This window comes from Buceros rhinoceros, unplaced genomic scaffold (genome assembly GCF_000710305.1).
Source record: "Buceros rhinoceros silvestris isolate BGI_N320 unplaced genomic scaffold, ASM71030v1 scaffold19932, whole genome shotgun sequence".
Taxonomy (NCBI): Eukaryota; Metazoa; Chordata; class Aves; order Bucerotiformes; family Bucerotidae; genus Buceros; species Buceros rhinoceros.
Window position 1 is genome coordinate 9,234 of NW_010398637.1, and position 27,155 is coordinate 36,388.

A 27,155-nucleotide genomic window follows, 5' to 3' on the forward strand; every position below is an offset into this window, starting at 1 on the left:
CTTTCCCTAATTCTAAAACTAATTCAGCATGTGAATACTCACACTGGACTTTATTGCAAAGTGATTTGAATTCAGTGTCTTGTTTGTGCTTTGTTTTTAATAAAATCACTTGTATAAAATATACTGTTGCATTTCTTCAGCGAAGACGCGGAGTTTTTAATAATGTGTCAGTTCTTACTCTTAAAAATATTTTTGTAACATTTGAATGCTCTAATCAAAGGCCACTATAAAATTTTCACATAGTGGTCATGGCTTCCAAAAGCTTAGAGCAAGAACAAAATGGAAAATGGTGGAAAGATTATGATTTGGGTTTCCACAGTAGTCTCGACTGGGACCAGAACCTGCCTCTCCTGGTTTTAAGCTGGTGTGCTGGTAAATACGAAACCTCCCTGATGACTCTTGAAGGAGCTTTAACAATCTATCATAGGACACTAAAATGTTTTAAGATTTTTACAATGACTGAATTTTTATTTTGATAGCAATTTTTTTTTTAGTGTAATCAGCAATGCTCTGACTGTAAAAAATAGATTTTTTTTTTTTCCCTAAAACTTGTTTAAATGTGGTCTTTTTAATTTTCACTCATTCTAGTAAAACAAGCACACAGCTTCCTAGCTACATTTTGGTAACTAGCATTTGTGTGTTGCCCAGCATAGTGAGTTATACTGGTTTAAGTTATTTCATGTGAGTGTTTTTCAGGTGCAAATGAGACAGCAATGAGGTACTAAATTCCCAGTATCCACATTTTACTATCATGGCAGGATGGAAGTGATGGATAGCTAAATACCTTTCAACTTTCATTCTTTTAAGATTCAGAACTTGTGCCCAACTGAGTTGGTTGATCTAATTGTTTAGCTTTTAATGGTCCTATAGCTGAAGAAATAGCCTTCTGTTAAATGTTAAACAGAAGTTTTTGCTGCTACAAGGATTTCATGCAGTTGAATAGAATCTGGAAACACAGAATGATGATTTGATGCATTCTACACCAGAGAACAGGTTTCTGTCTTGTATTGCCTGAATCTGTGACCCATCTATTTTGGAAGTCTGCTGTCATAGAATAACATCAGATTGAGGCTGGCTAACTCTCCTGTAGTGTATTTTTCTGTTTTTCCACAGGAACATCACTAGGCATTTAGGCAACCTGTAGCTGTAGATCTGCTTTACTCACAAATCCTCTGGATGTTGTGCTAAATTACATATGTAGCTGTGCTGTAACTGCTGTATGCTAGTCCTGTCAGAATCATTTCTGATTTCTTTGTGTTTGTATTCAGACTTTTCATAGCTATTGTAGGGTTGTGTGTTTGCTTATTCAAAAAGCATGTCTGATGTTAGATTACTCGTGACCTAGGTTATGGCTGTTTTTTGCACTGTGGGGTTTGGGTTTTGTTTTGTTTTTCTCGGTTTCTTGTGTGTTATTTTTGTTGTTTTGTTTTTTTAAATTATTATGCAGAAGGTGATGTTTTCAGTGTCACTTGAATGATAAACCTGAAGAAAGGGTGTAAGTAGATTTTGAAATAGAGGAACCAGTCAGCCAGCCTAGAAATTTATCGTTAATCAGAGGCATCTAGTTCTGGCAAACCTAATGCTGCATTTCACAAGTCCTATAGATGACTGTCCCCCAGTCTTGCTCTTCCTGCTAGAGAAACAGTATATTTCCATCTGGATATTTTAATACCCATGAATATTTTTACTCAATGTCTAAACAATACTTTTCAGATGCTTCCCTGACTCCTTGGTATAGCTTTTCTTTTAAGCCACTGCCCTTATAGGGGTTCTATAGCAAAACATGAGCTCCTAGCTTATCAGTGGCTAAAAAAGTCCTTTTGTTGCTATGTCTCTAAGTCAGATGTGTAGAGATCGCATCCTGAAAGCAAAAAGTCCTCAGAATAACAGGATGGCTGAGCGTAGGATGGACCTCTGTATATCACCTGGTCCAACTCCCATGCTCAAGCAGGGCCACCTGCTCATTACGCTGGACTGTACTGAGACAGCTTTTGAATAGCTCCTTAGGGTGAAGACTCCACAACCTCACCGTGCAACCTGTGCCAGTGCTTGGTTACTCTCACAGCAAAAAAGTGTTTCCTGACATTCAGAGGGAACCTCGTGTGTTTCAGTGTGTGCCCGTTGTCTCTGGTCCTGTCACTGGGCACCACTAAAAGGAGCCTGGCTCCATCCACCTTGCAGCCTCCCTTTACATATTTGTACACGCTGATAACATCTTTGTGGAGCCTCCTCTTCCCCAGCTGCAATCCCAGCTCTCAGCCTGTCTTCATAGGAAAGGTGCTCTCATCCCTTCATTAGGTTGGTGGCCCTTTGATGGACTCACTCCAGTATGTTCTTGTCTCTCTCATGCTGCAGAGCCCAGAACTGGGCACAGAATTCCAGGTGAGGCCGCACCAGTGCTGAATAAAGGGAGGGATCGCCTCCCTCAGCCTGCTGGCAATACTTTTGCCTAATGTAGCCCAGGATACCATTTACTTTCTTTGCCACAAGGCATGCTGGCACATGTTCCACCTGGTGCAGGACTCCCAGGTCCTTTTCTGCTGAGCTGTTTCCAGCTGGCAGCCCCCAGCATGTTCTGGTGCATGGGATTGTTCCTCCCTGCGTACAGGACTTTGTGCTTCCCCTTGCTGAATGTCATGAGGTTGCTGTGCTCATGGTGGCAGCATGACCCTCTGGTGTATCAGCCCCTCCTCCCAGTTTGATGTTATCAGCAAGCTTGCTGAGCATTCACTCTGCCCCCTCATCCAGGTCATTAATGACAATGTTGAACAAGACTGATTTGGTATTGACCCCTGGGGTACGCTGCTAGTCGGTCACAGGCCTCCAACTAGACCTGTGCCACTGATCCACCACCCTCTTGGCTCAGCTGTTCAGACAGTCTTCACACCACTCACTGTCTGCTCATCCAGCCTGTACATCAAGAGCTTCTCTGCGAAGACCGTATGGGAGACAGTGTCGAAGGCCTTACTGAAGTATGGTAGACAGTATCCACTGCTTTCCCCTCAGTCTCCCATACAGTAATAGGAAATCTGCCTTGCTTTTTTAAAACTAGAATTGAAAAATATGCTTACCCTCTCTGTAGCATGAAGAAGATGGGAAAGTTGTTTCACCTGCCTCTACATTGTGTGTTTAATCTGAACGGTAGATAATGGTGGGTATCTACCTTTAACCTTCTGATGTTGCTACTCTCCTATCTTTGCCAATTTTTCCTGTCCTGCTTTAACGTTGTTGTGGGTTAGCTTATACCTAACTTTAGATATAAGTCATTATCTATATCAGTGTTTTAGCATGAAATAATAATGGTCTTCTGTCAGGGAATTTACTTTTTGCAATCATTCTGTTACGTGAAGGCTTTTCAGCGATACTGCAGAAAACTGTTTTCAAGAGATTAATTTGTTTGATATTTGCCATATTAGCTTTCTGCTGTAGCATAATGATTCAGCATAGTGTGTTACCATTGTTCCAGAGAGAACTATTAAATGATCAGAACTACTTTTACCAAGCAAACTGACAAACTTAAAAATAGAAAATGAAGTTTGGGAGGCATATTCTGTAAGCCCGTGTTGGTTGATACCATGAAACATAAGAAGAGTTGTTACAGTTAGACGAGAGGTCTACCTTGTGTTGCTCCTGTTCATGGCAGTGACCAGTGCTAGATGACAGGAGAAGAGTGTTAGAATAGGACAAACATATGGTGATGCTTTTCCAGCTTCTGAGAATCTGCAGCTCAGGGGTTTCCTGAGCAACAGGTGTTGGCTTAGTATGTAATAACCGAATAGTCCTAACATATTTCTTGGGGTGGGGAGAGGACATGGTCTAAGTCGTGTAACACCTCATTACTGAGTGGAGCAATGACTTTCTTTGTCATCTTGTTTCAGTGATCTGCGTATTATAGTCTAAACACATCATCCCACTTGAGTGCTGAGTAGCATTGGTTAACTTGGAGGCTGTTACTTTGTACTTGCGCTTGGGTTTTTTTTTGTTAATGTGCATTACTTTACATTTTCTACAGATGATCTTATTGCCTGCTTTTATGTGGTATTTTAGCATATTTTTTTTATGGGTTACTACACAGAATGACTTAAAGCACACTTCAATCTTCTCCTCCCCTGGCGCTTTCCTCATATTGGTTGGTGGAAAAGAGATTTTTCACATTATTTCTTCATTTATTCCATTAGGAGAAAGGTGTTTGGTACACAAACTATGGAAGACTCTTGAGAAACTGCTTTCTAATGTTTGATACAGCAATCAGGACATGGCAGTCGGGGCAAGATCCTTTTGTATGATGAATTATGGCATGGCAAATAGCTGAATGTGACTTTACATCAATGACAGCATCCAGTGTCCAAGACATCCTGGGACCAGGAAACAAAGATAATATATGTGCTTAAGTACCCATAAGTGTATATTTTCTGCATTTATAAGACTGTTCTCATGACACCGATAGGCAGGCGCAGGAGTTCATTTCCACGTGATTCAAGACAGGCAAGCGTGGGAGGGCTTTGATCTGGAGGCTGTGCAGCACTGCTGGGCCAAAACCTGTTAACTGGCCACAGATGAATGTTGTATTAAGTGTTAATAGTTATGTTACTCTACTGTTTCCCAGTGCTTGTTTTTTGGGTTTTTTTACCCCTCTTGGATACCTGCTTATTGTTAGCCTTCCCTTGGAAAAGCATTGTATCAGTTTTTGTGTATGTCTTTCTGCTCTGCTGTGAAAGTCTCCTAAATTTGTTGGCTTATAGACTTCATTGACATATTTAATTATCTTTAAGAGGCCTGATCAGTTAGAAAAATCTACTAGGGCTAAATTAGTTTTGTTTTTCTACTCAAAGTAGTTCATAATACTAAACTGTATTTTTTAAAATCTACCTTTCCCTTTCCTCCTCTGCCATCACCATGTGATGCTGAAGTGAGGAAAGCTCTTGTGATGGGGCCTCAGCCTGGTTTTTTAACTTCAAAGTGTACAAATAACTTTTCTAAGGCTATAAAGGAGAATCTTATGAATATTGTGTCTAGAACTCTGTAGTATTACTTGCCAAGAACAGAAAGATTTCCTTCCTTCTGGAGACATGCAGCATGCATACATTCTCTTGTACATTTCTGTGGTTAAATCCTTTGCTTGGATTGCTTAACTTCAGTGATTTTTTTACTGTGTGTTCTCTGAAGACCTAGCTGGCATTTAGAAATTCAGTATAAAGTTGCAGTGGAAAATGAAAAATCGTTTTCTTTATATTGTCACAGAAATTAATCTCTGAGATGGCAGAAGTTGGTTTAATACTTACAAATAAATGTGCTAGATATACTGTTATTTGACCAAAGCTGCGAAGTGTCAGATTAGAAATTCGCACCTGTAAATATTGTTTCTGTTCAACAGCAAATAAGTTTGTGAGGGCAAAATTATGTGAATCTTGCTACATGCGATTCCTATTTACAGTGCCCTATGCTTTTCATGTTACTTGCCTGCTTGAGTTCTTGCAGATGTTCACTGAGTGTAGATGGTGTAGGTGTGTTGTTTTTATGTTTTGTTTTTTTTCTTTTCTTTATTTGTGTAACTGTTATTTTCCTGGTAAGTGGAGAGAAGGATAAGCGTACATTCGTTGAACTCTTCTAAAACCTCATAGCAGTAAGAAAGTTCTGTTTATGGTTTGTTGGTCTGTGGATAGTTGCTGGCATGATGGAAATACTTGAGAAGGGTGAATATTGCTGCAGGATGACCAGCAAGGTAGGACTGCTGCTGACTGCTGCAGGAGCTGATCATGGGGAACATGTGTTATAGAAGTCTATAGTGTCTTAAAAAAAAGTTCCTTAGGACCGCCTACCTATTTCGTAACAGAAGATTTTTATTCTTATAAATTGGGTAAAAGAATAAACTGTAAACCAGGATTTTGCTTGTTTAAGTAGGGTAAAGTTACTTTAAAATGTACTGAAGTCCAGTTTTTCTATAAAATATGTAGTATTTTGAAATGGAGTTTCTCAGTCACTCTCTTGCATGTTTGAGCTTAACGTGGTTTTTTAAATCAAGATGTGGTGGAAGGATGGGTCCTCAGATAAATTTCTCTGGAAATAGAAGTGTACGTTGAAAGTAGTATCTTGTGATGAATAGAAGTGTCACTTGTGAAGTCTGAGCTCCTGTAGCCCTATACCTGGAGCCTGTTTGGTTGATTAATGTGGGCATAGTTCCCTTTTATTCTGATCAGTTTGGAGAGACTAGATACTGTAGCTGCAACAGTTAAAATCAGAGCAATCCCTACTTGGACAAACTTTTTTTTTTTTCTTCCTCACAACTGTTTTTGGATGAATTTTGATAGGGATATTTAAAGAATGTGTGTCTTAACACAGGAACTGTCATCGCGAAACTTTTTGTCTAAAAGTGTGGCTAGCTAGTGCTTTTTCCTAAAAATCTATTTGTGAGCAAAATACATGTTGCTCTCAGCTTCATCCTTTTAAATAGTTTAATTGCCTTTGAGAATTTTTCAAAGCTTAGCCTGTCCAGACATTCATATTGGAGATTTTTGTTACCACAGAAAGGTCTCAGTGGAAGTGTTGACCTTTCTTACTATGAGAATTGGTTAAATCATATCTGCCTGTACCTCTTCCTCCAGTGCACTGTCAGTTGAAATTACTGTATTGTGTATTTAAGACCAGGTTAATTTTAACATTTTGTATTTACATATTCTTCATACAGAATATACAAACACATCTTTCTGTTTTTCTCTTGTTTTTCTGCTGGTTTACTTTTGTGACTGGTATTCACATGAGTGCTGGTGGCAGCAGAAGGAAGGGGGAGGAGTGAGGGTGAAACCAGCAGCGCAGCAGGGACGTGGCTCTGGGGAAGTACTTTTTCACTCGTGTTCTGTGTCAAATTCAAGTCCATGTGGATCTCTGAGCTTATTAGACAGTACTTGGTAATTTTGCTATTACAGCAGTTGCATATGAGATGGTTGGGGGTGTGCGGGAGTGTTTTTACTTCCCCCCCTCCTTTCTGTGGGACACTTCAGTACTTGCAGTGCTGTCACTTACATGCTTTTCTGCTCCCTCCGTTTAAATGTTGACAGCAGCCTCTTTTCAGTGACTTCGTTAACTTTTGACCTATGCTTATTGCAGATAGACCTAATCTCTTGAGACGGATGTTACTAATAGGTTCACTGAGTATGCAAGCCTTAGCTTTCTGTGCGTATTTCTTCCCTATCACTTCATTAATTTTTTTACAAGAAAATAAAGGATTTTTTTCTAAATTGAAAAGCGTCTGTTTCTTTGGTAGTGCTCAGGTTTTGTGACACAAAACTCAAGATACAGAAGCTTTAAATGTTAAATAGGCAAGTCTCATAACCATCTCCAATAAACTGCCACTTTATTTGCCGTCAGCTTTTCATATAGACAGTCCAATGATCTTAAAGTTAGGCTTTCCTTTTCTATAATTATTGCTCATGCTTGCCAGAGGAGAAATGTTAATGAAAAACTGCTCGGGATTCCTGAGGGAAACTGTTAGGCAGTATACTTTAGACATGAAACTTCAGGGATGTTTGTCTTGTCATGTGTTATGCAGCAGATTCCTCCCTACTTGCTTTGTAGAACCATATTTAAGCTATCTAAGCTATGGAGTATATGCCGTTCATCTTCGGGGTTCATTCCCATTCTCCCACAGTAGCTCACTCTTGTGGGGTACCTTTCCTGCAGATTGTGTGTGAAGTTTGTGTTCTCTCCCTTCTGTGCCTTGTCTTCACAGAGACCTTATCTGTGTATCTGCTCTTGGCCTGTAGTAGTTGTAAAGTAATTGTGGCTGGAAACTGGAAATTGCCTACTTACAAACCAGCAAAAGGCAGTTCTAAGCAAATTTACTTTCTTTCTGCTGTCCTTTCTCTGTAGTCCTTTCTTGTGCTTCAAAGTTATTTCTATCCATAAATTACCTTATTTCTCAAACAGACTATATCTATTTTCTTTTTTTTTTTCCCTCGGGACAAATGCTTTGGGGTTTAAACACAGGTGATGACTTTAAGACTAAGCAGCTTGGACCTCTAATCTGTATTCTTTATCATGCTGAGGGTTTGCAAGTAACTGAAGTCTGTTGTCCATAGCAGTCTGCGTAGACATGGAAGTGAAGCAAGTAAAAAGAAAGGGTTTAAAGACATGGATTCAGAAGAGGAAAACAGTGCTGGTGTGCATGTCTTTTTTTTTAGGTTTAGAAAGGTGTTGCTGGTTTAAGAAGGGCATTTGTGAAATGCTAGGATGAACATGGTACCAGAGTTGGGATTTTTTTTCCTAATTAGGAAGACCTTGCATTATTTTTACAGGATTTATCCTGGGTTTATATCTTAAAATAATGCAAATATTCTAACTAAAATTGGAAAGTATTTAGGGGCTTTTTCAGATTGCTTGTCATCTTTGGGAAGAGCCCAAGTTTTCCATGAAATGACTACCTGATATTATGAGAGTGTCTTTGCTACCTGGAGAGGGTCTCTTTGAAGTAGATTAGAAATTACCTTAGAAATTACTATGCTGGTTTCCACTTTTGGACAGGAGGGGTCTGTGAGTTGGCCCCGTTTTTGGTTTCTGGTCTTCTGTTTGGGAAGGTGCCATGAAAGTGAGATGGAAATACTTCAGGAAACATTCTTCTCCTTTTGGTAAACATGAAGTTTTGCGTAATCCTATATATAGTGAATTTTCTCTGGGTTGTTTCTTCTACTAGTTAAAGTTTGTTGTTTGTCCCTTTTGATATTGGCGTTTGTGCATCTGTCTTTTCTGTTTTGGGGAACTTACTGTCATATTTTTGGCTCTGATGTGCCGCATTTTTGGATTTATTAGAAAGCATCTTCTCCGCTCTGGGATGTTGTATTCAAGCTTATATGAGGAAACACAACTATGTCTACAGTTAATGCTTGTTGCTTCATATGTTTATTTTGTGTGTAGAGTTGTAAATGTTGTTAACAGGCAGGAGTAGTGTTTTTTGATAGTGACATGCAAAACACATAGTAATGCAAAAAGCCATGGGGTTTTTGGCAAGACAGTAAGTAGAAGGTTAAAATTCTAAAGCAAAGAAACTCCAAAAAAACCCCCACCTGATTTGAAGCCGAACACCATCTAGTTCTTACATAGACTCCCAGCACCAAGTAGTATTTATATCAAGCTTCAATAAATGTGATAGTAAGTTGTTCCCATAATGTCATAAACATGTGGTTTACATGGATTTTGTGTACTGTGGAGGCTGTCTTTCCATCAACAGCTTCATTTCTTTTTGTTCCAGATTAAGGGAAGTTTCAGAGAAGCTGAACAAATACAATTTAAACAGGTAAGACATATCACATGTTACTGTAAATAATTTAGAAAAGTTCCATTTTTCTAACAGCAACAAGAACTGTAGATATAGCCATAGAAAGCCTCAATACTACTAATAGTAAAGTTCAGAAATGCTTCAGATAACATTTTCTTCTCAATATAAGAAGTTTTAAGTTTTCAGTTATGATAGATTATATTATTAAATATCCTCCTTATGAAATGACTCCTTAATTTGGAGTATAACCCCTGTTTTTTATTGTTGATCAAGTTAAATGAAAACTCTTTCACCTTTAAAGGTTTTGTTCTGCATTTTTTGTGCTTGATGACCAGAAATACATCATAGTAGCTTAAAGTAATGCACATGTTTAGTCATTCTTGAATGTTTTTATATCGGTAACAGTCACTGCACATTTTTGCTTCCATATGCCACTTGATTTTAATTTTTTTTTTTTTAACTTTGAAAGTTTAAAGATGCTTTACATGCTCACTCTTTGTTTTCAGCCATCCCCCTTTGAATGTATTGGAACAGGCCACTATTAAACAGTGTGTGGTGGGACCAAATCATGCTGCATTTCTTCTTGAGGTAAATTACTTAAATCTGCTCAAATAACAAACTTGAAACCATAACAGTTAAAATTAATTCTTCTAACATCAAATTGATCAGTATTCCTTAGTAACTGAAGACTTGGTTTTGTTTGTATTTTTTTCTGTAACTTGTCTTACATTTCAGTTTTGGACACTTGGTTTTCTTGTTTTGAATATAGGATGGTAGAGTCTGCAGGATTGGTTTTTCAGTTCAACCAGACAGATTGGAATTGGGTAAACCTGATAATAATGACGGGTAAGAACCGCTTTTTTTTCATGTTAAATTGTTCTTTTGAACTGAATAAGCAGCTTTGGCTGCTTTTTTGGTTTTGCTTTTATTTGTTTATTTTTGAACTAGATTGCCTTTGCAATGGGTACTGTGAGCAGATACATAATGGTCATGCAGCCAAACAGCCTAGCTTGACAAACTGTGTAAGAATAAATAGTAGATGTGATTCTAAAAGCAGTGAGATAGGATCTCTTTAATTTCAAGAAACAAAAGCTTCCAAAAATAATCCTTATAAAAGAAACTGTGTTAAATTTTTAAGCTTTGTGTAGAATCCGCTCTTAAAGTGGTTCCATTTGGAGAGGCTCAGTTTCTAGACTTGTTGTCTTCAGTCCAGGTAAGTCTCCCTTAATAGGACTATTTAATGGTTCTTAATTGAATGTAAATAATTTTGTAATATAACAGTAGCATGCTTAGACTCAGCTTTATGGATAGAACACCTGGTGATTACATTTGTACATATACGCTAAATGGAAACAGCGCAGGGGCTAACACAAACCACTAATTAGCTTAATATGTGTTTGCAACTGTGCTACTATGGATTGCCAATGTACATGAGATCTGTTAGGCGTGCTTTCCGCTTTCTTTTTCCAGCATACCTCTTAATACACAGTTAGATTAGTTTGGAATATTCCCCAAGGGTGTTGCTTAAGCTGGTATGTTACCAGACTAAGTCCCTGAGAATTTATACCTGGGATTCCAGGTTTTGTTCTTAACCCATTTGGGATTGTTTTGTGACTGATTTACCATCTTTTACTTTCAGTTCAAAGTTGAGCAGTGGCTCAGGGGCAGGAAGGACATCCAGGCCAGGCAGGACTAGTGACTCCCCATGGTTTCTGTCTGGTTCTGAAACTCTGGGCAGACTGGCAGGCAACACCCTTGGGTAAGTTTTGATAGGATTGAGGCTGCAATCTGTTTGTTCCATATTTGAGTATATGTGTATACACATATATAAAAATGTATGCAGTATGTATAAGGGAACGTATAATTACAGCAGTTGTGTAGGAAGGGTATAATGAAAAAAACTTTATTGACTTGGTTAAAATAACAGATATGCAAGTTGACCCTTCAGTACCTAGGATTTGGAGCGTTCTTCCCATACGTGTGAAAAATAACTTGGTTTTGGCTGTGTTGGTTTTTTTGAATGTTTTTCAGTTCCTTGATTTTGAAAAGCAGTTTTTTAGAGGGACACTTATCAATTTAAACTCCGATAGGCTAGCAGCATAAAGTAAAATGAGTGCATTTATGCAGGATGAATCTTCATTATCTATGTTTGCCGACCTTTGTGTGCTCAATTTTATTGTGCCTTCCTCTCCCCTGTGCCCCAAGTAGTGAGTGGTGTTTTGTTAGTTGGGGTCTTATACATAGTAACAGGAAGAGTACATTTGGGAAATGTTGTCGCTCAGAACATTTAAAATTATACTGTATACTAAATGGACCTTACAGATTCAAATTTTTTATCATTAGCTTTAAAATTGATGGTGTCCCTTTATGTAACATCATAAATTAATCTTCATTACATAATCATAGTGAACTTTTTATTATATGCTTTTGTAAGACATGTTGAACAGTGCTGCTTCCTAAGGTTACTAACCATAGTAAGGAGAATTGCATTTACAAACTGTGTTTTTTGCATGAGAATGATTTGTTAAGAGGGAGGAGCCACAGCTTTTCCACAACAGTGAATTTATTGTTTATTACCAAATAAGCTAATTTCACCTGGGGCTTAGTTGCATGAAAGATAACTTACCCCCTCCCCCAAACTTTTTCTGAAGCCTTTGTGCATCTCAACCTGAAATCTGTGTGTTAAACTTTAAAGGCAAACTGGTATTATCATGTTTAAAAACTTACTGTGGAAAGTGTAAGACCTTTCTTCCTTGTTATTTTTACCTGAGTGTAACGGGTTAAAATCATTTGAAGCTATGTGCTTAGGAGACTAAACCTGAAGAGTTCCTAATTTCTTCTTGTGCATGTTGAGGAACTAGGTAGTTGAAAGTCACTGCACTAGTAGAGTAGCACCAGACATTAACTACTCTATTAAATGAAGGGAATACCTAAATGAATGAACTGAGTCTAAAAACATTCGAACTGTGGAGCCCTTAGATAAGATCACTGGATTTGGAAAATTGCTAGCGTGATAGTGGGCAGTGGAGAAATGTTGGAAGCAAGTAGGTGAGCAGAAACAGTTCCATTCCATATTAATGTTTATTCTACTTAGACAGTTTTAATAGGAATAGCTGTGTCCTTATGATTTTTTTTTCTCTGTAAGAGGTTCAAGTTAAGACCCACTTGGAACATTTTACTTATTGTATGACTATAAATGGTTTTAGCTGTTAGATATCTTAAGCCAGTCATTGACAGTTTACAAAAGGGAGTAGAAAATGCATCTGTACTAAATATTAAAACCTAAGATGTAACCTTTTCTTTTAATCTGCATCTTCCCTGCTGAGAGTTGGATTGGGAATTGTTGCTTAGTAAGAATTCAATTTTTCCCTCTGCCTCCATCTTCTCCCCTCAGCCCCCTTCCCACTTTCAGAAATGGCTCATTTAATTTAAAATGTCACATTCTTCTTTGGTTTTGTTTGGGTGGGTTTTTTTCCATTTTCCGTAGTACCAATTTTTTAGAGCTCTTTTTCTAACTCACGAGACAAGATTTTTCCTAAAGCCATTACTGAATTGCTTTTTTTCTTGTCATTGTCTGTGTGGTCACTGTCCATGATCCTATGATTCTACAGATCACTGCCTTTTTACTCCCTTGTTTTGATACTGACTCAGGAAGAAAAAACCCCACTGTTCAGTCAGTTTAGGCATGTTTTTGCATTGTGTACAGTTGATGTTGATTTTTCACTAGGTCCAGAGTATAGTATCTCCTGGAAACAATCCATAAAGATGAGAGAACCATCTAGGCTAAGATTGGTTTTGTAGTCAAGAAGATTACTTGATATTTCCAGTGTAATCTTAACCAATTTCTTAATGTGAATCAAGACTCAGTAATTTTAGAAGACCCATTTGAGTATAGTGACCTTCTGTCAAACAGAGTCCGCTGACCGTGAAGCTGCTGCACATATGTACTCTTATAATAGGAAGCTAACAGCCGAGTAGTAGATGTTATGCTGCTGATACAGTCACTTTTAGAAACTCTGGGAATTGGTGTGTGTATATGTTTGTGTATGTATACTTCCACACAACTTTGAGTAAGAAAGAGTGCAACTTCCTGTTGGAATTCTGTTTTATATTTCTTCTGTGTAATTCAGAACTTTATCCATTGCCTGGTGCTCTTGTTTTTACTAGCTTTGAGAGATACTTTTGTAGTGTTTCTCTATGAGATCTATCTGCAGTGTTTTTCAGAGACTGTGTACAAGTTGTTAATAATGAAACTAAAGTCTTACTTCTTGAAGTAGTCCCCAGAGTATGTTGCTGTATTAAAAAAAAATAAATTCAATCTTTTAGAAGTCGCTGGAGTTCAGGGGTTGGTGGAAGTGGAGGAGGATCTTCTGGTAGATCATCCGCTGGAGCTCGAGATTCTCGAAGGCAGACCAGAGTTATACGCACAGGACGTGACAGAGGATCTGGACTGCTGGGGAGTCAGCCACAACCAGTGATTCCAGCATCAGTCATTCCAGAGGAACTCATTTCACAGGTATGTGAGCTAGAAAATGCTGTGGCCAAAAATCCTGGAGAGCTTCTTGTAGCATGTGAACAGAAATTTTAATAGTAGTGCATTTTCTCCAAGGTCTAAGGGCATATAATTGAAAATATTTACTTTCTAGTAAATATTAGTAAATTTAGCTAAATCGCTTTTATTCTTAAATGCATTTTCATTTCCTGAATTTCCACTAAGACAAGGTATGTGTTTAAAACAAGATGAGGAATGTCATGCATTGTTCATTTACAGAGGGGAGAAGTAGTGAGAAAATGAAATATTGGAGAATTGCATCAAGCGTGTAGTTAATAAGTTTCTTGAAGGAGTATAAGGAAGGGGTACAGGTTGACTTTTCTTGTTTGATAAAAAGACTGATCCATTTTAGGTTTAAATGAAAGACATTAAACTTATTTAAACTCTTTAAAATATCAATTTTTCTTCATGGACACCTTTACTTAATTTTTTATAAATGTGACTGATGAATGTTCAGTATAAATTGCTTTGCTTTTGCCTTCTAATGCGCTAAAGCCAGAATAAGCTGACAGATTTTGCATTTTGTGATTAAATGGAGTTTGTTAAAACAATATTTTCCTCCATGTTAGAAGAAAATAATACATTCAAAATGTGTGACTGATTAATGCATTTTAATTCTTTGTTCAAAACAAGTTGCTGGTCTAAATTTGGAATACAGATGTAAGTTGATAGGCTAAAAGATAAGCCATTCAAAGCATTCAAGCACTTATAGCACAAGACAGGAGCTGGTAGACAAGGTATCTACAGACTCACCAGGGCCAGGCTGGCTTCTTTCTTTAAATTCAAAACCCAGTAAAAGCTGGGAGCTTCTGCCTCTCAGAAGCAAGGTACTGGAGATGTTGGTTACTCTGGTTAGCCCTGCTTTCAGGAGATGGTTTGGTTAGATGACCTCCAACAGTGTCTTTCAACTGTGGAGTGATGGGATTTTTTTGACTTCATAGTTCAACTCCAGGTTCTTTTGAAAGTGTTTACTGACGTCCTTGATACCTTACATGAAATAGAAAAACAGACTAATATCCCCTGGTGCAGACAGTTCCATTCTATAATCTAATTTATGGTTTGTTAAATCATAACTTTGCTTACCTTGCTGAGATATTTTTCTTTCTTTTTTTTGCCTCCCCCTCCCCCCCCAATTATCGTACTTAGTCTACCTTTAGCACAGAAAGTGTCTTAAAACATTTTGGGGTAACTAGTGCAGACAAATAGGAAAGATCTTCAAAACTGCTCCGTATAACATAGGTTTTACAATGTCTCAAAAATCTATAAACTACTGGCATAGAATGTTATGACAAAAAATTTACCTTTTTGTGCTATTAAAACGTCACTTTCTTTTTTTGCTTGTCAGATTTTACAAAATGTTACATGTTACCAAAATATTCAGTACTAGTTTCTTACCTTCTTCACACAGTTTGTGATCTTCCAGAACTTTATCATTTTCCCTGGCATTCAGTAGCGCGTAGTCTCTGTGGAAAACCAAAATGTTCTTGAACCCTAGAATTAGTGGAAGAGATCAGAATGCTTCTGCGTTTTGTGAATTCATTGCATTTGTTTAACATTTGGAAGATTGTTTTCCGCATTTGCACTTTGCTAATAAAAATCTAAACGTTGCAGAAACTGCTGAAGGTAAGCCTTTAGGAACAGGATGGTGAGAAAAACAGAGGAAGTAAGTTGGTTTCACGTTGAAAGGCAGTGGAGAGAGAAACCAGTGTCAAAAAGCCAGGGACTGACTGTAGTTTTGGAGGAACAGTTAATTGCAGAACTCTGTTGGTTGACATAGTAGGTTTAAACGCTTTCATAGAAACATACAGTACCTTCTCAAAAGAGTTTTTGCTTATCCTTTAACTACAGAGTTAAGGATTTCAAGAAGTAGATTCTAAGATTCCATTAGGAAATTCAGTACCAATGTTGGAATTAGGTGGCCTAACTTAAACTGAGAGAAGGCTGACTAGTACAAGATACTGTGAAAAATCTCTGTGAGCCTTTGCCTGTGTGTACTGTGATTTGAGTTCTGGTTTTTATTAGACTTATTTAGAATTAAACATTCTTCTCTCATGAGCTGAGAATGACCAGCAACTAATTATACTCTGCTCTTGCAGGCACAAGTTGTTTTACAAGGGAAGTCCAGAAGTATTATTATTCGAGAACTCCAGCGAACAAATCTCGATGTAAACCTTGCTGTAAATAATTTGTTGAGTCGTGATGATGAAGATGGAGATGATGGGGATGACACAGCAAGTGAATCGTATCTTCCTGGAGGTTTGTATCCTGAAACTTTTCAATAAGAAGATGCCAACGTGTTTTTATTTTGCTGTATTTAAGCACTGACAGCGTGCTCCATGCTGTGCAAGATATGCAGTGAAGGTTCCTTGCTTATAGGGGCAGAGTCAAAAATTGCACAAAAGAAAAGAGGCACTGGGATGTCGTGAGGGATTAGATTAGGCACTGAAGTATAACTGTTGACCTTGTTTGTGGGTAGCATGAAAGTTATTCCTTTTAGGATCCCAGGCTCTGTAACATCAGCATTACTTACATCCGTATTTTGCTGCTCAATGAGATGCTGAGACTTCTGTGTGGCTTGCTCATAAAAGCTAATTCGAAAATCTTCTAGTGACTTGCATGTGTTTTACAACTAACATACTCTTGAGATACAGCAGTTTTTAGAGCAAAAATTATACAGCTTTTTTTAATCAAAATGCCTCAAGTGAGGGCAAAACAGCTTGCAGTTGCTACAGTTAGATCGAGAATTTATTCTTCATCTCAAGTTCCACTCATAAATGCTGGAGCATTCTGACTATACCAGTAAATTGCTGTAATTGAAGTCCAGCTGTTTTTGAAACATCGCCTGTCCCATACAACTGCCTTTTATAAAAGACTTTGAGTCGTCTTTTGCATTGGCTAAATAATTTTGATAATTTTTTCTTGGTGAGTAAACATATTTGAAAATGTAGCAGCCAAATCATTCTTTTGTGTTAGGTGCACTGCATGAACAGAACACATCTAAACTCTGACTACATACTGGCTTTTTTTTCTGTGTGTCAAAATGACGTTTTGATATTTTTCTAATAAATGGGGTTTTTTTTCTGCTCATCTGGTTCACCAGGAAGATTCATGGGCTTCCTCCATCTTTATCTTGTCAATCATGTGATTAGACAAAGGTTGTTTTTTTTTTTTTTCTGCAGCAAAGGCTTTGTATTTCATTTTGCCTCTTCTAGTTTTTAGTTGCATCTGTCAAGCTGCTTTATTTTGCTGTAGAATCAATAATACTCTGGTGAAAGGCATGAAACATCTTTAATTTGAGTCTTTTTTTTTAGTGATCAGTTTAATAGGATTAGACAGATGCATTGGAGGAAGCAAATTCTCCTAATTCTTTCCAGGTATTCAAAGCAGTTCTTACTTTTAGCATTTCCAAATGCATTCTTCCAGAACTGGCCTTCAGAGGATAAGTCACTGCTAGTAATCATTTACAGTAGAAGTTCCTTTTAACCATACTAACCAGCTTTCTATAGCGTTAACTCTTCTCTTAGTACCTCTTGAGATCATAGGGATTGGTTAATAGGGACTGTCTCACAACCTGTGACTGGTGACTTCCATTTGAAGGTGCCTGTGCTATAGACACTTGTATTTGAGATAGGTTAAAGCAGTTTGCAAAGTTGCACTGTCCTCATTAGCTGTCCAGAAACCAATTTTATACTTCTCCCCTGTTTAGTTGAATCTTTTCTATAAGGGATTGCAATCTCCTAATATCAGTATGTTTTTTTCTCCCCCTTTTTTTTACCCCACAGAGAAACTGGGCTAGTACTTCCCCAGTTCTTGTGGGAAAAGACGTGGAAATGACAACTGAAATGAAACTTGATATGTCTTAACTCTGGCCTTCAAAGATGTAATTTGCATTTGTAGAACATGTTATGCCTTCTCTGTCTTAATTTACTTCAGTTGTATAAGCAAAAATAAGTTGGATGCATGGAAATGAATTAATTTGGTATCTGAGTGTGATCAAAACAGTTGGAAAAGTCTAGCTGAACGCTGGTCAGTGCTGTCATGACTCTACATTGTACATTAAATAGTGCAAATTACCAGTCCTTACTTGTGTCACATAACCATACAGTCTAGTTTCCAGGAACACCTGACATCCAGAGAAACTTGCCTATAGCTCTCTGGGAAAATACCAACACTCTGTCATTCAGAACTGTGTAGAAACTTTGTTAAACTCTTTTGCTCTAGAAATTTTTCACTCATCTTGATTTCATTTGTCATCTCGCCTCTTTTGGATGCTCTTTTGGAACCGTAACATCGGAGTTAATAGAAGAAAACTGTAGATAACTGATGTATGTTGTATGTATTCAGTTCGTAGTCAGGTTTCCATAAATTATTCTGAAAGATAAAGAACTTCTACTTTTTTCTTTTTTAAAATTATGTCAAATTATGCTTTAAAGCTTCCAAGCACAAAAAAACCCCCAAACAAATGACAAGACTGCTTTTGCCTCAGGACTTTTGAGGCTCTTGCATTTTGATTAAAAGCACATGCTAATTTTTACTTTCTCCCTTCTGCATGTTTGGTGCTTCATGACCCTTAAATTTAGGGGTTATTTCTCTAAGCCTTTAAGACAGAAGCTTTTTTTAAAACACTAAGAGTAATTTACAGTTCATTTTAAAAATAACGAAATAATAATTTATGAAGTTAAGATACTTTCCAGCCTCTGTGAAATTTAGTAAATTCCTGTTTAATACATCATAATTTCATTAATATATCAGATGCGATAATTCCAGTTAGTACTGTAAAGGTTATGCATCTGAATTTTTTTTTTTTAAGGTAACAAAAGCCATGTCTTAGTTCTTCCTGAATTCTTCAAAATGTCTTAAGTGAAGAGCACAACTTTACTTTTCTGATTGCCTTCAATAAGTGTCTCTATTTCTTTTGGCCTTTTATACTTTGATTTTGACTAGTCTTGTTTCTTTTGTTTTACGATAGTTAGAAAAGAGGAATGTGGGTTTGTTTGATACATAACAAGTATGTAAGAAAAATAATCAAAGTAAAAACTACATAGAACAAGATTGTTTAGCATAGAAAAGACTTGAACGTCTCTAGTTTTCCAGCTCATATCAAATTCTATTAGAGGCTTCTTCTGGGCTTTATGTTCTGTTAATCTTCTTATAGGAATTCTGTAGAAATTAAAATACTTTGTCATTTGTGTGGTTCAGATGTATGTATGTTTGCTCAGTTATTTCTGCATGATATAGTGGGTTCTCACTAGTGGGACTTGTGAAACATAGGTTTGGCAACATCCAGACTTCTTTGGATTTTGAAATTGAAATGAGCTTGTTTAAAAATACAATTATTTTTTTTAAAGGAGAGAAGAAAGATGGGCTGGTATTTCAAGCAGTACTTACTGTATTGGCTTACAGTGAGGGGAGATGGGACCTGGGGCATAGTGTAGAATCAGTTCAGTGGCTTGCCTTTGGGGAAAACAATTAGATGTATGGGGTTTTTTTTCTGTGGGTTTGTTGGTGCGGTTTGGTTTTCTTTGTTGTTTTCTTTTTTTAGGATAAACTTCAAGTTGGGTAATGTGTCGAATAAACATAACTTATCAAGGAATGAGTTCTGGAGTTCCCTTTGAGTCTGGTTTCCTAGGAAACCAAAATACATATTTCTGTCCCTTCACTGCCAGAGTTTTGCCAATTTAATCCAAACTTGAAAGAGGAGGAGATACTGAAGACATTGAATTCTTGAATATTTCATAAAAATATGCTGCTGAGAAGAAGGGAGAGAAGTTATGATTGCCCCTTTCAGGGAGAAGATTTAATGCAAGCTCAACTTGAGATTGGAACTGATCTAGGCAATGCCTTCAGTTCATGAATACAGTGATAATGGTACACGTGGAGCTATTGAAAATAAAAATTTTCTTAGTACTTGATTGCTGCTTATGTGTGTATTGAAATGGGTTTTTTATTAGTGAGGGTTGGTTTGTTTGTTTTTTTGTTTGGTGATGGTTCTTTTTTCTTTCAGCTGTGCTGGATATCCTTTTCTTTCCAATTTTCAATGGTATTTACTAGGGAATCATAGGCACTTTCTTACCTACAGAAGTTGATCAGAATTATCACATCTATTTGTGAAGGCTGTGGTCTGATCCTGGTCCAACAAGGCACAAGACGTGAATGATATCAGGATTTTTCTGAAGAGCAGGAAAATAGAAGTCATAGAGAATGCTTTTTTCCCTGGATGTAGCCTTGCAGTATCTGTGTTTTTATAGCGCTAAAAAAATTCCAGTAGTGTTCGAAGGGGAGTGAATTGGTATCATATTCGTACTAGTTTATCACCTTTGCTGGTATAGAAAGTGGAAAAAGGGGGATCTCTTGCAGAAATACTGGAAGAGAATTAAAATCTGATTTGAAACTGAAATGAGAGGGTAAGAAAAGGCCTCATTTCCTCACTTGTCTTAATGCATATTTAGCCAAAAAATGCGTAGTTTTGGATCTTAAGTCTGGCTTGAGTTTTTACTTTCCTTTTTGGAAACACAGCTAGACTCCATGCCTAACATGGTGGAAGGTGGGTGGGCGCCTGTGTCACAAGTTAGCATGTATTTCCTGTTGAGAGGATTTCTGGCTTAGTTTACGTTTAAAAAAAATATGTTGTCTATTTTGAATGAGACTGGCGAGTTCTTTTTTTGTACTGGTCAATCCTGTTCCTAAAAGGAGAACAAAGGTTTTTGCAATTTTTGCTTGGGTAGTGACCAAAAAAACTGAGAACGAGTTGATAGACTGTAGAATGATTGGAGCTTACCTAGGAAGAGCTGGTTGTGGTGGGCATAGGAGGAGGGAAGAGGAGCATCGTGTGAATGTTGGGAGATACAACAGAGCCTCAGCTGTGTTTCCAGCCCTTAAAGTTTGGTACTTGCAGGTTGATGCTCTTAAGGTGAGGTGTACTTCTGCTTTATCATTGTGGAAAGCCACTGGAAAATAAAGTAGCAGGCAGGATAAGGCCACTCTGAGTGATCTGAAGTGGTTTAGTAAGACAAAGCCTGTTTTCCAAATCTGATTTTTTTTTTTTTTTCCCATGGGTATTTCTGAGCAGTCTGTCAAGGACGACTTCCTAAAATGTATTGTATGAACCATTGAGCCCCAAATGGTGTGTGTTTAGGAGCACAGACTACACTTAAGTGGGTTAATGCAGAAAGTGTTGGTGTGGGTCTTGCTTGCTTTAAAATCCAGAGTGCTCACTAGTTACAGCACAGTTTTCAGGGGAAAACTGGCTGTAGTTGGTAGGCATTATATTTTCTGGAATTGAAAGTTTATGAATATGATTATTCTGATGAACATGAATATTCTGATGTAGAGATGGGAAAGTCTCTAACACTTTCAATATCAGTAAGCGGAACAGTTAAGTGATGTGATGTGATAGTGGCTGTAAGCGTGACTTCTTGTTCCTTTTTAGTCTCTGGATACCCTCTCCTTTGTGTTCTTCCAGGCACTGAGAAAAAGACCCACGCTGATCAGTTCCTACTGTTAAGGATGCTTTTATTTAACTTCAAACCTTGAGTTCTAGCCACTATTTTGGTTTATGCTTATTATGAGGTAAAAGCTGAGAACTGGATGTGTCAAAGTTGTATGTGCTCCTTCTGTTCCCTGAAGCGACGCTGTACAGCCTCATGTGAGCTTCACAGGTGGTTGTCCTGCTGCCAGAAAGAGCTAACCTGCTATTGCCTTGCATGACAGTGGGATTCGTTTGCCTGTGTGGGTTAGTTGAAACCTAATTTGGGGAGCCTGATTTTTTTCGTCAAATTTGCTAGAAAGTTTGGGAAGTGGCAAAACTGTCTCCTTTGGTAGCAGTGGGGTCTGGTCAGCTTTGCTGTGTGGGGTGAAGCACCACCTCTGGGGCTCTGTTTAGCTACCCAGTTAAATCAGTCTGAAGATTTCTTCCTGCCTTACTGCTGCACCTTAGGAAGTACTGTTTCAAGCCAGGTGGATGTGCTAGTTGTAGAGTTAGAAATCCCCCTTTTCCCCAAAGAGGCACCTGGCATAGGGATAAGGGAGTTGAGTAGGACTGTCCTTTCTGTAGCATGCAAGAGTTGGTAATCAGATTTAGTTGTTTATTTCAATAAATAACATGAAATTTCAGTAGCCTCTTGTGTGTAGATAGTAGCTGTAGTTTAGAAAATGGAAGGAAGTTATTTTATACTTTAACAATGATCAGTACTTAAGAGAAACTCAGGTTTTCTAACATAGAAGCTAGGGTGGTCTCAGTGTTTAAGTTCATTGTTTTGGTTGGTTGTTTTTTTTTAACTGCATGGTATTAAAAACCGGTGCTTTTTCCAGATAACTGTTTTTCTTAATGTAGCTACCATTTAAAGCTTTGTACCAAGAGCTGCAAGCTGCTAGCCTGTGAATTAAACAAGTACGTAATTCTTTGAAAGAAACAAACGTTCCGTGGAGGAACGTACAGTCTTTGACATCGAAGACATGGTTTTGTGAAGGCACCATCAGTTCTGTCCTCCTTTGTTTCTAGGTAGTCATCTGCGTTACGTGCATGAGTGTGTGTGCACATGTATGTATATCCATCTATCTTATCCTAGTGCTTTATTCTTTCAAGTGACAGGGATACAGAAAAGTCTCTGACAGGTCTTGTTTGGGAAGTGTGGTTAGATAAGTCACAGAGCAGTTCTTGTAGGGAGACTGGTTTTGTTCACTAGTCTGCTAAGCTTGATAGTACATGTCGTTGTATAGGAGGCACATGAGTTTGCACTGGTGAATCTGAAGAGCAGAAATTCAATTAATAGATAGGATTTTTTTTGTTTTGATATTTGTTTAGTTGATGGTCTCTCTAGCTGATGTTTAAGTAGCTGATTATTCACTTAAGACCCTTGTCTCCTCTTATAGAGGATCTTATGTCTCTTCTGGATGCTGACATACATTCTGCTCACCCAAGTGTCATTATTGATGCTGATGCTATGTTTTCAGAAGATATTAGTTACTTTGGTTATCCATCCTTTCGGCGCTCATCACTTTCCAGGCTAGGCTCATCCAGAGGTAATTTTGCACCTTTTTTCTTTGTAATAAGTAGTTTGCTGTGGAAAAAGCTAGTGATAGTACACACTGGTGGTTTAGATTCTGATTTAATGCGAAAGTAGACTGTGATATGTTGTCAAATGCAGAGTAGACAAATATACTGTTACTCATTGTCAAAATTATTAATGAATTCTGAATATTAGCAGGTAAGTTCTTCAAGAACATTGATAGACATGTATTTTAAACCTAATTGTTGATCATTGGTGTTGCAAGGTGTAGTAATTTCTGCATGTTAAGTTTATTTTAAACTATAGTGTAAGTACCTACTAATACGTAGATTGCATTACAAATATTTAATTTGGCTCAAAAATGAGTAACAATTTATGACATGCAGCATTCTTAATGTTTTTTTTCCTTTCTTTTGGGTTGCTCTTTGCTCGCTGTTCTTCACATTTCCTTAATTGTTCCATTACAGAAGTTACCATTATGGAATGAGGAACTTTAGATACTAAGGAGGGAGGAGAAATCTAAATTGTACTTTTTTGGACGCATTTTTTTCTAGTTGGATAAGGAGAACTACTGACAGCTGAGGGGGAAAAAAATACTACTTGAACAGTGTTAAGGCATTTTACTTTTATTTTTTCTAAAAGCGTTATTACCCTTTGAAGATTTGTAACAGACCATGCAGCAATTTCCTATCTTTTTGAAGCTGTTGTGCAAATGCCTTGAGTATTTCCAAACTGTTAATCCAACCTCTGCTGTGAATGTTTGTTGCCTGTGAAAGTTTTCTTGCCTTTCATGAACATGTTTTAGCATATTAATTGCTGAAGATGTAAGTTCCTGTTACAAAATTATTAGTCAGGGGTCAGTGTGATGGTTGCTAGAAATAAGTACGATATGAAATGTATCTGAAAGACAAACTGTCGTCTTTGGCTTATGTAAAAACTTTCCAATTTGTCTAATGCAGCAAAAGACCCAAGACTCGGCATAATTTGTTGAAACTATGATATAATAATGTGGACATCTCATACATGTAATTCCAGTTAATTTTTGTGAGCACAAGCGGAGTACTTAATAGGTTAAATGCATTATGTGCATGTACGAATATTCAGCGTCTGACATAACTCCTAAATTCCTCCTTTTTTCTCCTTTCCTAAGGTTATTCTATATAAGACGTTACCACGAATTTTATAAGCCTTATTTTCCATACATAGTTGACTCTTGGAAAGTTAGTTTGATTACCTGATTTAAAAAATTAATCTGCATGAGCGAACTGCAGAGTACTGGCTTTAGACAGTTTATAGGCCAATTGGAGGGGGAGCATTTTGGTAAGGAACATTTTCCTATGAGGATCCTCTTTAAAACTTGTCTGACTCTTGAGAAGTTTTCATTTGATCTATTCAAAACAGATGCACTTTAATTTATTAAAATCCAGTCCTATGGAATATTGCTTTAAACAAAAGGGGTTGGATTATCAAACATGTATAGAAGAGCTTTTTAAAATGCTTGGTTTCTTTAACCTTTTCAAATTACTCGGTTTTGGGGGGAAAGTTCTTATGAAACTCTCTAATAAATACTCTTTTGATTTTCATCAAGTTATCTAACAGACTGTATAGACAGATTTTTTGTTTTTGTTGCTACATGGCTAAAACAATACCGCAAACCTGCATATTGTATTATAAAACTTCAAATCGCATTGTGAAATGTATTTGGCCTCATGATGTAAGTGAAAATGCTTCAGCGTTATTTTTATAGTGCACAAAACTGTAAGACTATTACTAGCTTCTTTTTACGTTTAGTAATTCTAAAGTACATATGCTTTGAAAGGGTTAATATATTGAATGTTGCATGTCAGGACTTTATTTTTAATCTGTGTGAGTAGATTTAACTGCTGTTAGTTGCATCCTGAAGGGTCTTTACTAGAGAGTGGCTTACTTTTATCCCACTGGTGTGACCCAATTGCATACCAGTTCTCCTTCTTCCCTTAGAGAGAGACTCTGAGCTGTTGCGTGAACGTGAGTCCGTTTTACGTTTGCGTGAACGAAGGTGGCTTGATGGAGCCTCATTTGATAATGAAAGAGGCTCTACAAGTAAGGAAGGGGAACCAAACCTGGACAAGAAGAATACACCTGTTCAAAGTCCTGTTTCTTTAGGAGAAGACTTGCAATGGTGGCCAGATAAGGTACTGAAATTTTTTTACTATTTTATTTGCATGCTGTGTGATAGACCTCTTTATTTTTTTTCCAAATAAATACTCTTCATTTCTGTTTTGAGTGTCACATCTCAGTTTATATGAGATAATGTAATAAAACATATCCTATATTATGCAATTAGGAAAATTATAAATAACTACTAGAGATGACTATAACTGTGCTTCTGTTGTTACTGTCTTTCTTCTCCATGTGTTTTGAAGGCACTGATGTACATTGCAAGGTTTGAGTTTTTTCTTTTTTCTTCTTAATGTTACTTGGGTGCTCAAAGCATTTAGTAGGCAGTAGGAAAGTCATGAAACAATTTCAACTATCCTTCATCAAAGCAGCCTTTTTTTTTTATTAACATCATTATTCCCAGAGATACTTTGAGTGGATGAGGCTTTTAAGCAACAACGGTGGAAGTTGGCATTCATTTGCAGTTGTCTTTTGAGTTAACCAATAACTTAAACGAGTATTGGTTGCTCCTTCAGAATCCCTTCAACTTTCATTAGCTGGTTTTCTTTGTAGCCCTAATTCCATGTTCAAGGCAGGAAGTAATTCTGATATCAGATGAAAGAGTAATAGGAACACCAGCTCTGTGTTGCTTATGGGGTATCTGTAGCCATTTTCTTTATGAATTGCCTAAATGCTTGAGGAAATGACTTCAAAAACCAAAAGAAAACAAATGCAAACAAACAAACAAAACTTGCCAGGAATAGAAGTGATTTTGTTTATTACACCACATTTTATGATCTTGGATTGTCTTTCTAGTGTTCCCATTTCTGTCTGTCCACAGTGTGTATGTGAGGTTGCTGGTTTGATATCTCATGCTTTCTTTTTTTTTTTCCTTTCAGACTAAATATAGATAGAGAACTTAAAGGGAGGTGAATTTAGAAGCTCATTTCTACTTAGAGTAGCTCACCTTTAGTTGCTATCACTTTCCTTTGGGCATTCAACCTGAGAAATGGAGATACCTAAAAAGAATGTTTGTCATTGTTGCTCTCCCAGTCAGACCTTTTACGTCTAAAGTGTGATTTTATTTTTTTTCAGCCAGTAACACTGAACTTCTGTGTCAGTGAAAATTAGCAGCTTTTATCCCCCTTGCTTTGTCATGATGGTATAATAGGAGTCATCATCTAGTTTGAGCAGAGAGAGATTTCAAAGGTGTTATCATCAGAGCGTATATGTAGTTTAGATTTGGAATGTTAATTTATCTTTTTAATTTCCACTGCTGTGTTTTGATAACGTTGTTATGGCCATTGTTACTGTTGTGTTTTTTGTTTTGTTCTGGTTTTTTTTTTTACTACTTCAGGAATGTTTTTCCTCTTAACCCATTATTCTCTCTGGTCGTGAAACTTAATTACAAAATTAGGGTGTTGTGGGGTTGTTTTTTCCTGGATGGGAAATTTTAATTATTTGCAAACTCAGCAGATTCTGCCCTAGAACAATTATTGTAGTCTTTTATTTGGCATCTTTTATGGATTAACTTGCTGTGATATCTAATTGCATGCTTGTTCAGTTTAAATATACTGAAGTTCATCCAAGATGCCTTTTTGCATATGCACTCATATAAACCCTAACTTCCAGTCAAATGAAGGTGTCTTACTGGAAAGGCCTTTCATCTTTATCCAAAATTATTTAAACTTTTCGTCCTGTCCTTCAGCTGAACATTCATAAGAAGTTGTTTTGCATCTTTCTTGCTATGGCCCCATACTGAAATTTTGTTGGTGGTATTTCCCAATGGAAATTCTTCAAGGTGGATCCTGAGGTAGATGATTTAGCTGAGAGGCCAGTTCAGATGTTTCTTCCAGTTTGGAAATTGGAAGGGAGATCTTGGAATGTTATTGGGAAACACAGTAAGCTAGGGGACAGATTAAAATACGTGAGGAATCACAGAATAACCAATCTTGTTTGCAAATGTATTTCCTTCACTTTTATTTTGACATTTAGCCTTAGAGCCAGAACTGTAGTAGTCCACGATGAGGATGGTTAACTTGTGTTTATAGGCAGTAAAGTACCAACTTGAAAGGAATGGGTGAAACTTTTGGAAAGCTGATAGTGTTCCCAAATGAAACAATTTCACCCAACATCTGAGACTGATGATAATGAGATGTTGCATAGGTTTCTCCACCAAATAATTGAA

The 27,155-nt window shown here is 37.3% G+C and overlaps 1 protein-coding gene across 1 annotated transcript in view; it reads left to right on the plus strand.

The window, feature by feature from the left end:
• The first annotated feature begins 9,244 nt into the window (after positions 1–9,244).
• The window catches only part of UBR5 (ubiquitin protein ligase E3 component n-recognin 5), a 68,142-nt gene continuing 50,231 nt past the window's right edge, over positions 9,245–27,155 (plus strand). Inside the window, exons 1-8 of the mRNA XM_010131176.1 lie at positions 9,245–9,286; positions 9,775–9,856; positions 10,038–10,114; positions 10,908–11,027; positions 13,595–13,784; positions 15,917–16,076; positions 22,692–22,841; positions 24,809–25,002. Coding sequence (XP_010129478.1) covers positions 22,700–22,841; positions 24,809–25,002 — 336 coding nt within the window. The 5' untranslated portion in view covers positions 9,245–9,286; positions 9,775–9,856; positions 10,038–10,114; ... (2 more) ...; positions 15,917–16,076; positions 22,692–22,699. The remainder of the gene's footprint in view (positions 9,287–9,774; positions 9,857–10,037; positions 10,115–10,907; positions 11,028–13,594; positions 13,785–15,916; positions 16,077–22,691; positions 22,842–24,808; positions 25,003–27,155) is intronic.